This window comes from Bos mutus, chromosome X, assembly GCF_027580195.1.
Source record: "Bos mutus isolate GX-2022 chromosome X, NWIPB_WYAK_1.1, whole genome shotgun sequence".
NCBI lineage: Eukaryota > Metazoa > Chordata > Mammalia > Artiodactyla > Bovidae > Bos > Bos mutus.
In genome coordinates this window covers 1757778-1769957 of record NC_091646.1, presented here as the reverse complement: position 1 = coordinate 1769957, position 12180 = coordinate 1757778, and the positions used below count along the sequence as shown (strand labels likewise).

Here is a 12180-nt window from a genome sequence, read left to right as displayed (position 1 = left end):
AGGTTCAATCCCTGGTCAAGGAGCTAGATTCCACATGCCTGCAACTAAAGATCCCACATGCCTGCGACTAAGATCCTGCTTGCCACAGCTAAGACCCAGTGCAGCCAAATAAATAAAACATTTTTAAAGAAAAGAATTACATTTAGGAATCATACCTCTAAATACTTCAGAACTACATTAGCTTCAAATAGGATCATAATTTTCTCAAATAATTTCCTACCTCAATTAAATACTTACTGTAGCCTACATCAAATACTTTGTTACCAAACTGACCTCATAAAATGTTTACAGGAGGCCAGGAAAGTAAAAAGACCCAATATATCTATCCTGTGCAGTACAAACGTTCAAATCTGTCTATAAGTAATGTTCCAGATGTTCTCTATACATAACGACATCAATCTTTAAGTGTTGCATATGGCACATTAATTATTTATGTAATTAACAATTACTGGTTCTCAAACTCTTTGACCATGGCCAAGTAAAACTGTGTTTTAGGTTGCAATTCAGTATACATATGTGTTTGAGGACATGTTTTTAGAAAGAAACAATACATATTACATATTCTCACTCCTGTTTTCTATTCTATCCTATCTCAGTGTTTCAAAAAATTGTTGTCACCACCCACAAAGCTGAATCCCAACACATTAATGAGTGGTAATTTGCAAAACACCAACTTCGAAGGTTAGTTTTCATGATTAAGAAGTTTTTGAAGTCTCTAGAAGAATTTCAACCTCCCATGGGGTAGAGGTAGGGCGTGCTAAGTCTCTTCAGTCATGTCCGACTCTATGCAACTCTATGGGCTGTAGCCTGCTAGGCTCCTCTGTCTGTGGGATTCTCCAGGCAAGAATACTGGAGTACATTCCCATGCCCTACTCCAGGGGGTCTTCCCAACCCAGGGATCAAACTCGTGTCTCTTAATCTCTTGCACCATCCTGCATTCTTTACCACTAGCACCACCTGGGAAGTCCAGGAGTGGTAAAGATATAGGGCACACTCTCCGACATAAATCACAGCAGGCTCCTCTATGACCCAGCTCCCAGAGTATGGGAAATAAAAGCAAAAATAAACAAATGGGACCTAATTAAATTTAAAAGCTTTTGCACAACAAAGGAAACTGTAAGCAAGGTGAAAAGACAGCCTTCAGAACGGGAGAAAATAATAGCAAAAGAGGCAACTGACAAAGAATTAATCTCAAAAATATACCAGCAACTCCTGCAGCTCAATTCCAGAAAAATAAATGACCCAATCAAAAAATGGGCCAAAGAACTAAACAGACATTTCTCCAAAGAAGACATACAGATGGCTAACAAACACATGAAAAGATGCTCAACATCATTCATTATCAGAGAAATGCAAATCAAAACCACTATGAGGTACCATTTCACGCCAGTCAGAATGGTTGCGATCCAAAAGTCTACAAGCAATAAATGCTGGAGAGGGTGTGGAGAGAAGGGAACCCTCTTACACTGTTGGTGGGAATGCAAACTAGTACAGCCACTATGGAGAACAGTGTGGAGATTCCTCAAAAAAACTGGAAATAGAACTGCCATACGACCCAGCAATCCCACTGCTGGGCATACACACTGAGGAAATCAGAATTGAAAGAGACACATGTGCCCCAATGTTCATCGTAGCACTGCTTATAATAGCCAGGACATGGAAGCAACCTACATGTCCATCAGCAGATGAATGGATAAGAAAGCTGTGGTACATATACACAATGGAATATTACTCAGCCATTAAAAAGAATACATTTGAATCAGTTCTAATGAGGTGGATGAAACTGGAGCCTATTATACAGAGTGAAGTAAGCCAGAAAGAAAAACATCAATACAGTATACTAACACATATATATGGAATTTAGAAAGATGGTAACGATAACCCTATATGCGAGACAGCAAAAGAGACACAGATGTATAGAACAGTTTTTTGGACTCTGTGGGAGAGGGCGAAGATGGGATGATTTGGGAGAATGGTATTGAAACATGTATATTATCATACATAAGACAAATCACCAGTCCAGGTTCGATGCATGACAGAGGGTGCTTGGGGCTGGTGCACTGGGATGATCCAGAGGGATGAGATGGGGAGGGAGGGGGAAGGGGGTTCAGGATGGGGAACAACACATGTACTCCCGTGGTGGATTCATGTCACTGTATGGCAAAACCACTACAATACTGTAAAGTAATTAGCCTCCAATTAAAATAAATAAATTTATATTTTTTAAAAAAAGAGATAGGGAAGTAACCAATTAAATCCACTCTTTCTTGAAAACTCCCAGAGACACTTCATGGAGCCCATGGATTCCATATAGTAAAATCGAAAACCACTGGCATACATGTCGGTGATGGACAGGAAAGCCTGGTGTGCTACAGTCCATGGGGTCACAAAGAGTCAGATACAACTGAGTGACTGAACTGACTGAAGACATAATGAAAACACAGCCCAGATATTTCTCAATATCTATGATCGTCAAGAAAATTATAGCAAAACAAATCAGTAATTTGGAAATACAAAATTTTTATAAGGAATGGTATTACATTTAAATAATGGCAGTGATCAGAAAGAATTCTAAGTGACTAATTTGCTACTGGGAAATATGAGGCATAGGGAAGAATCAAGCCTGTAATTCTAAATTTATGAGCTCAGTATTTCAATATTTAAATTATTTATAAGTTAAATTTAAATAAATTTAAGTAATTTTTCTTCAAGCAAAATGATAAGAATAAAATTACATAATTCATTATGTTACCACTCTTTTGAGAATATCTTTTGATAACCTATCTAAATATGTAAAATAGAATAAATCTTTACTCCAAACTATGTTCTCTGGAGGCAAATAAAGACCAAGTTTAATAATATGCTTTCTAAGCTGATTATTCATTTTGGTATTTTTGCATAATTCATTATTTTTAGATTAATTCAACAGTCCTAAAATAATTGTAGCCTTCTAGATTGACAAATAGTTAATTTAAACAAGAACCCTTAATTTCGAATATTATCTAAGAATGTATGCAGACACCTATTTTTCTATTCAAAGATCAAAATTGAAAGCTGTCTGTGCATAAACACAAAACACAAGGTTCTCTGTACAAGGATAAAAGGTTCCATTCATGTGAGTCTGCATGTGCATGTGTGCATGTAAACAAGTCAAAGTCAAAAGTAAAAAAATTAAATAAACTGAAATGCAAATTTATACACTTTTGGCATCAAAATAGCACAAATGATAGAATCACTGATAAGATAGATGGTCAACAACTAGAAAAGGAAGAAATGAAGAACCCCAGTGTTAGTAGAAGGAAAGAAATCTTAAAAATTAGGGCAGAAATAAATGCAAAAGAAACAAAAGAGACCATAGCAAAAATCAACAAAGCCAAAAGCTGGTTCTTTGAAAGGATAAATAAAATTGACAAACCATTAGCCAGACTCATCAAGAAACAAAGGGAGAAAAATCAAATCAATAAAATTAGAAATGAAAATGGAGAGATCACAACAGACAACACAGAAATACAAAGGATCATAAGAGACTACTATCAGCAATTTTATGCCAATAAAATGGACAACATGGAAGAAATGGACAAATTCTTAGAAAAGTACAACTTTCCAAAACTGGACCAGAAAGAGAGAATCTTAACAGACCCATCACAAGCACGGAAATTGAAACTGTAATGAGAAATCTTCCAGCAAACAAAAGCCCAGGTCCAGACAGCTTCACAGCTGAATTCTACCAAAAATTTAGAGAAGAGCTAACACCTATCCTACTCAAACTCTTCCAGAAAATTGCAGAGGAAGGTAAACTTCCAAACTCATTCTATGAGGCCACCATCACCCTAATACCAAAACCTGACAAAGATCCCACAAAAAAAGAAAACTACAGGCCAATATCACTGATGAACATAGATGCAAAAATCCTCAACAAAATTCTAGCAATCAGAATCCAACATCACATTAAAAAGATCATACACCTTGACCAAGTGGGCTTTATCCCAGGGATGCAAGGATTCTTCAATATCCGCAAATCAATCAATGTAATACACCACGTTAACAAATTGAAAAATAAAAACCATATGATTATCTCAATAGATGCAGAGAAAGCCTTTGACAAAATTCAACACCCATTTATGATAAAAACTCTCCAGAAAGCAGGAATAGAAGGAACATACCTCAACATAATAAAAGCTATATATGACAAACCCACAGCAAACATTATCCTCAATGGTGAAAAACTGAAAGCATTTCCCCTGAAGTCAGGAACAAGACAAGGGTGCCCACTTTCACCATTACTATTCAACATAGTTTTGGAAGTTTTGGCCACAGCAATCAGAGCAGAAAAAGAAATAAAAGGAATTCAAATTGGAAAAGAAGTAAAACTCTCACTGTTTGCAGATGACATGATCCTCTACATAGAAAACCCTAAAGACTCCACCAGAAAATTACTAGAGCTAATCAATGACTATAGTAAAGTTGCAGGATATAAAATCAACACACAGAAATCCCTTGCATTCCTATACACTAATAATGAGAAAACAGAAAAAGAAATTAAGGAAACAATTCCATTCACCATTGCAACGAAAAGAATAAAATACTTAGGAATATATCTACCTAAAGAAACTAAAGACCTATATATAGAAAACTATAAAACACTGGTGAAAGAAATCAAAGAGGACACTAATAGATGGGAGAAATATACCATGTTCATGGATCGGAAGAATCAATATAGTGAAAATGAGTATACTACCCAAAGCAATTTATAGATTCAATGCAATCCCTATCAAGCTACCAAAGGTATTTTTCACAGAGCTAGAACAAATAATTTCACAATTTGTATGGAAATACAAAAAACCTCAAATAGCCAAAGCAATCTTGAGAAAGAAGAATGGAACTGGAGGAATCAACCTGCCTGACTTCAGGCTCTACTACAAAGCCACAGTCATCAAGACAGTATGGTACTGGCACAAAGACAGAAATATAGATCAATGGAACAAAATAGAAAGCCCAGAGATAAATCCACGCACATATGGACACCTTATCTTTGACAAAGGAGGCAAGAATATACAAAGGATTAAAGACAATCTCTTTAACAAGTGGTACTGGGAAAACTGGTCAACCACTGGTAAAAGAATGAAACTAGAACACTTTCTAACACCATACACAAAAATAAACTCAAAATGCATTAAAGATCTCAACGTAAGACCAGAAACTATAAAACTCCTAGAGGAGAACATAGGCAAAACACTCTCCGACATACATCACAGCAGGATCCTCTATGACCCACCTCCCAGAATATTGGAAATAAAAGCAAAAATAAACAAATGGGACCTAATTAAACTTAAAAGCTTCTGCACAACAAAGGAAACTATAAGCAAGGTGAAAAGACAGCCTTCAGAACGGGAGAAAATAATAGGAAATGAAGCAACTGACAAATAACTGATCTTAAAAATATACAAGCAACTCCTACAGCTCAATTCCAGATAAATAAATGACCCAATCAAAAAATGGGCCAAAGAACTAAATAGACATTTCTCCAAAGAAGACATACAGATGGTTAACAAACACATGAAAAGATGCTCAACATCATTCATTATCAGAGAAATGCAAATCAAAACCACAATGAGGTACCATATCACACCAGTCAGAATGGCTGCAATCCAAAAGTCTACAAGCAATAAATGCTGGAGAGGGTGTGGAGAAAAGGGAACCCTCTAACACTGTTGATGGGAATGCAAACTAGTACAACCATTATGGAGAACGGTGTGGAGATTCCTTAAAAAACTGGAAATAGAACTGCCTTATGACCCAGCAATCCCACTGCTGGGCATACACACCGAGGAAACCAGAATTGAAAAAGACACGTGTACCCCAATGTTCATCGCAGCACTGCTTATAATAGCCAGGACATGGAAGCAACCTACATGTCCATCAGCAGATGAATGGATAAGAAAGCTGTGGTACATATACACAATGGAGTATTACTCAGCCATTAAAAAGAATACATTTGAATCAGTTTTAATGAAGTGGATGAAACTGGAGCCTATTATACAGAGTGAAGTAAGCCAGAAAGAAAAACACCAATACAGTATACTAACGCACATATATGGAATTTAGAAAGATGGTAACAATAACCCTGTATACGAGACAGCAAAAGAGACACTGATGTACAGAACAGTCTTTTGGACTCTGTGGGAGAGGGAGAGGGTGGGATGATTTGGGAGAATGGCATTGAAACATGTATAATATCATATATGAAACGAGTCGCCAGTCCAGGTTCAATGCACGATACTGGATGCTTGGGGCTGGTGCACTGTGACGACCCAGAGGGATGGTATGGGGAGGGAGGAGGGAGGAGGGGTCAGGATGGGGAACACGTATATACCTGTGGCAGATTCATGTTGATATATGGCAAAACCAATACAATATTGTAAAGTTAAATAATAAAATTTTAAAAAAGTAAAAAAAAAGATAGATGGTCAATAAAATAAGATTTTTTTAAAAACAAAAAGTCACTCAGTGCAACTCAAAAGTGCTTAGATTAATGAGCTGGTTAAAAGTAAATGCAAATAAGCATAATAACGGATTTTCTGTTATGAATAGGTAATACATCTACCTCAGAAGAGTGTTGTGAGAATTAGCTCAATTAATATATTAAAAGTACTTACCTGGTACAGATGAACTTATCTGAAAGCAGAAATTGAGACACAAATGTAGAGAACAAACATATGGATACCAAGGAGGGAAGCGGGGGTGGGATGAGTTGGGATATTGGGATTGACATATATACACCCCTATGTACAAAATAGAAAACTAATGAGAACCTACTATATAGCACAGGGAACTCTACTCAATGCTGTGTGGTGACCTAAATGGGAAGGAAATTTTAAACAAAGAGAGGGGATATATGTATACATATAACCGATTCACTCTGCTGTACAGCAGAAACACAACACTGTAAAGCAACTATATTCCAATTTTTTAAAAATGTATAAGTACATTGACAGAGATACACACAAAAGTCAATAATAAGGAATAAATGTGGTATTTAAAAAAAGCACTTACAAAAGAATCTAACACAGAATAAGCACAACTTAAGTGTTATTTAGTAGTAGTAGTCAACTCAAATGTCTTTTATAGCAACAAAATTTAACCCCAGAAATGTTGTTATTCTTGATTGCCTTTTAAAACCTGTTTCTCACTTACTCTCGCATCCTTGTCTCCAACGAAACAAATAACACGAAGAGATGGGACCCATCGCTTAAACTCGTTCATCCAGTTGTGTAAAGTCGATTTTGGAACTAAAACCATGTGAGGTCCAGGAATGTTTCGGTAATGTTTCAGATAACCAAGCAAAGCAATCGTCTGTAAAGTCTTACCAAGACCCTGCATTATCATCACAGAGAAAAAAATCCATAATCATTTTTTATTTAATGAAACATTTGTTAGTAGCAACATTACAAAAGATATCTGCCAAGTATTTCACATTGGGAAAAGTTAAAAGACTTTTTTTAAAGTGAATAACCATTCCAATTCAATACTTAGGCTGAGCACAAAAAGAAGCCAAGAACTTGCAGTTAGAAAGTTGCTCAACAAAGCAATTTTCTATTTAGGAGACTTTTACTCCTAAAGGAGTGAGCAACCCCTATCATTTTTTCTACTAGTTTGCAAAATTAGGAACTTTGTGTATTTCACAAAGACACATTTCCTTTATCAGCCTGCTTGGTGTTAGTGGTGGTGGTTTAGTCACAAAATGTCGGACACCCATAGCCCTCCAGGCTCCTCTGTCCATGGGATTTCCCAGGCAAGAATACTGGGATGGGTTGCCATTTCCTTCTCCAGGGGATCTTCCCAACCCAAGGATCAAACCCGCATCTCCTAGATCTCTTGCCCTGCAGGCTAATTCTTTACAGACTAAGCCACCAGGGAAGCCCAGTCAGCCTGCTTAGATACCACTCTTTCTTTCCCATTGCCCTCAACATTATTACAGCCCAGGTTTGAAATATTCAGACTCTGCATCTCAAGGAGTCTATAGCTCTATACTCGCATCTCATACCCTTGAGACCTAAGGAATTATAAGGGAACAAAACATAAAAGAACTTTGCAGCCAGAAAGGAACCTAGAAATCACTTAGTCCAGGTGACTTTAAAAAGAAAAATAATATACTAACACCCATGAACCCACTACCTAACCTACGGGAAAAGGAACTATGTCCTATGTCACATGACCTTTTAAAACACTTTCTGACTTTGTCTCTAGTCAAGGTATATATTTCTTTTATAAACCTAAGCTAAAAGCTATTTTTGTAGGCTTTATCCTGCCTGACATTTCACTTATGAGATGGGTTTTATGGATGTTATGCATTAAAATCTTAAAAAAAAAAAAAAATGTTTATACTCCTCAACCAAGTAATTCCTCTTCTAGAAATACTATGGAAATAATCTGAGAGGTGCAGAAAACTGAATTACAAGGGTTTTCATAATAGTATTATTAGACATCAAGTAGATACATATATATGAACCAATATATACTATATACATATATGTTATATATACTATATGTATATATTATACATCAACCAATCCATATGAAATGAATAAAATTATGTTACCTCCCTATAATTAATTATTATGCAGTACTTAACAATTATTTTTACCAAAATGTTTTAATTATGTGGAAAATATGTATGAAGGTGAAGAAATCAGAATACCAAATCATATATACAATACAACCTCAAATATGAAAAATAAATAAAACCAGAGGAAAAAGACTAAAAAGAAATATGCAAACTGTTACATATTGTTGTTTCTAAGTAATAAAAATAAAACTTGCTTTAAATTTTTTGCTGAGTTTTTCCCAAATTTTCTAGCATCATTAAACTTTCTCCTTTTTAATAATTAAAACATAACTGGTATCAGCACAAATTCAATATGAAATATCTTTAGTTAATTCCTGTTTAGACAGACTGCAGCCAAGAGGAGTTTGGGGCAAATAATCCTAGTCTTTCCGTTGTCCTGGAGAAGGAAATGGGACCCCCTTCAGGTATACTTGCTTGGGAAATCCCATGGAAAGAGGAGCCTGGGGAGCTACAATCCATGGAGTTGCAAACAATTAACTAAGCTCCTTCCTGCCTGAGCTGACTGCAGTTTTCAAGGACCTGCCACACACCTACCAGTTGCTTAGCCAGGGATGAGTACTTATGGAACCAACTACCACACTACAAGCTATGGAGCATAAATAGTCATGTTGCCCATATGGACAAGCGATTGCAAATATGGCTCCAGAGTCATATATAGTAGTATCACTACCCTCTCTTAACCCCCACCATATACATTTGGTCTTAAAATGTCAAACCAAGTCTTCATATACTCCTCTGACCTGCTGAATTAGCATCTTAAATGGCCTTACTTTTTCTCTTTGGTCATTTTTTTTTTTTACACAGTGTGCCCTCAGAATCCACAGGTTTCACATCCAGGTATTCAACCAACCGCAGATCAAAATCCACAGAGGGCCCAACTGTGCTATGCCATTCTACATGAGGACTTGAGCTTCCACAGATTTTGGTATCCACGGGGAGTCCCTGAACCAATCTCCCCCATATATGGAGGGAAGACTATATCTCCCAACAATCCTCAGCTCATTTCCTGACCCAGCTGGCACTCTACTATCAAGACTCAATACTGCTCTTCACTTTTTTGTTCTTTATTCCATCTATTCACACTTGGTTTGATCACACACAAAGGCATTTACATTCACTCATGCATGCATTCATTCATTTAGCATTTGGCTTTTAGCCCCACCTCAGTCCCAAAAGGATTTCAGGTAGCCTACAATGAAAACATGGAACATAAATTAATGGTCAAAGAGAAATAAAGAGGGCCAAGGAAAGTAAAAGGTAAAGAATAGGAAAAGGCACAAAGAACACAATGGGCAGACCATTAAAAGTTACACAGATGTTCCATTTCGGCGTTCACTATAGCGCTGAGCTCTTTGGAAGCCAAAGTGCAAATATCGACAAAAGTACAAGGAGGTTTTTTTTTAATACCATTTGAGGAAATTTCAATAACAAATTTAGGGGCCTGTAAAAGCATATGTTCCAGAGGTTAAACAATTCTAGACTTTACAAATACCTTGTATGTTACAGCTAAATAAAACATCTAGCCTCTGAACTCCAGGGCTGGTGGGAATTTCAGCTCAGGTATTTCAAATTTACATAAAATTATTGATAAGTGAGAATGTATTTTTAGCTACCAACGCCTTACCATTTCATCAGCCAAAATACCGTTGACTCCATTTTCATACAAAGAGATCAACCAGTTCAGTCCTCGAATCTGATAATCTCTCAGTGGTCCTCCTTTCACATCTGAAAAAAAAAAAAAAAATCAAGACTCACATACTTTCATTAGTACAACCAAGTAAAATTTTTCTAAAACTAAACTGAAAACAAAAAACACCAACATGATGAGGTACTTACACGAAGGTGACACTTCAAATCTAACACATACATTAGATGTTTTCCGACTCTCTGAGAGGAGCTCTTCATCTTCTTCCTGTTCTGTGCGCCTGTGACGGTAGCTGAAACAGAAAAAGACATATCTTCATATTCAATTCAAATGCTAAGGTGTCAATTAAGTCAGTATATTCTGTTAACATCTTTTATGAAAAAAAAGTTATCTAGAGTCTTGCATAAAAGTTGATAAAACCAGCTGACATTTTTATTGGTTGACTTCTATTGAGAAAAAAAGTATTGTCTCTAAAACATATTTACACAGGCGATAACCTTGTTTTTTAGACATAAAATCACACTAAATACATGAAGAAGGAAGGTAAATATGAAGGGCAGGAGGAAAGGAGGGAAGAAAGTTAGAGAGATGCCAACATACTCTCCAACAGAAATTAAGCTCTGCTTGTCATCTTTCTTTATTCGAGGGCGTCCCAATTTCATGTTCAGAGGAGATGTTGGAGATTTCTGTGCTGAAGGTTGAATGAAATGTGCAAAAAGCTCTGTCTGCTTCAGTAAAAATTCAAATCTCTTTGCTCGATCTGCTTTCTAATTTACAAGACAAAAGAAAAAGTAATGATTTCTTTTTCTGTTCTTTCAAAATTCAACAAATACACACATTGCACTTAATTTGTACTACACTCTAAGTACTTTAAACATACTAACTCATTTAATTCTTTTAATAAATCTATGAGGTAGGTACTAGTATCATCCCTGGTTTGATGCAGGATACAGGATGCTTGGGGCTGGTGCACTAGGATGACCCAGAGGGATGGTATGGGAAGGGAGGTGGGAGGGGGGTTCAGGACTGGGGACACGTGTACACCCAGGGCAGATTCATGTTGATGTATGGCAAAACCAATACAATATTGTAAAATAATTAGCCTCCAATTAAAATAAAAATTAATAAATAAAAATAAAACTGAGGCACACAAAGGGTAAGTAACTTGCCCAAGCTCCCACAGCTAATAAGGAGAATTTGGAAATGGTATTTTCAGATTGTTTGAATAGAAGCCAAGTGATCTGACAGGCTTAATAAATGCCTCAATAATAAGTATTCTGCTTAAAGTATTGGGGTCAAAAAGCAAATTCTGAATGGTTTGGAAAGCCAAGAATTTTCATCTAGAAATAATTTAAAACTCAGAATACAGTGTCATCTTCTCTCAAAATATTTTCAATGCTTTGGTACAATACTTTTCTCTGTTCAAGTACAGTGATCTGCAGAATTGTGGTTTATGCTAAGAGTATATAAAGTTTCTCCTGAAAGTGAGGATTTAGAGAAAAAATACACACACACACATATAAGTGAAACAGTTAATACACATTAGCAATTCAGAAGTGTATGTTATAAATTCTAAATACATTTAAAAGGTCATATAGCTTATAAAAATAAACGCAATAAAATTTTTTCACTAAAAACATCTTAAAAGATCAAAAGACTATTATTCTAGATAAAAAAAAAACAAAGGTGATTTTTTAATTCCCAGTCACTTTCTAACCACAGGGTAGACAATATTTGATTACCAATGAAGAATGCATAATTAATAACATAAGAATCTTCCAAGAATTCATTACCATAAATACAAGAATTAGACAAATACATTCAAACCAGTAGCTGGAAGGAGGCCAAAATCTTTCCATTTTATGTTATCCTCACTGGAATGTTGTTTCTAGAGTTGTTAAAACATTAA

General features: G+C 36.0%; 1 protein-coding gene across 6 annotated transcripts in view; it reads right to left on the bottom strand.

Annotated features, from left to right (window-relative positions):
• Positions 1 to 12180, bottom strand: part of SMARCA1 (SNF2 related chromatin remodeling ATPase 1) — a 72803-nt gene that overhangs the window by 54758 nt on the left and 5865 nt on the right. For all 6 annotated transcript variants that reach the window (XM_070365400.1, XM_070365401.1, XM_070365402.1 and 3 more), the window contains exons 3-6: positions 10872 to 11038; positions 10463 to 10563; positions 10251 to 10351; positions 7195 to 7374 (exon numbers count right to left, since the gene is read on the bottom strand). In XM_070365400.1, the coding sequence (XP_070221501.1) occupies positions 7195 to 7374; positions 10251 to 10351; positions 10463 to 10563; positions 10872 to 11038 (549 nt within the window). The remainder of the gene's footprint in view (positions 1 to 7194; positions 7375 to 10250; positions 10352 to 10462; positions 10564 to 10871; positions 11039 to 12180) is intronic.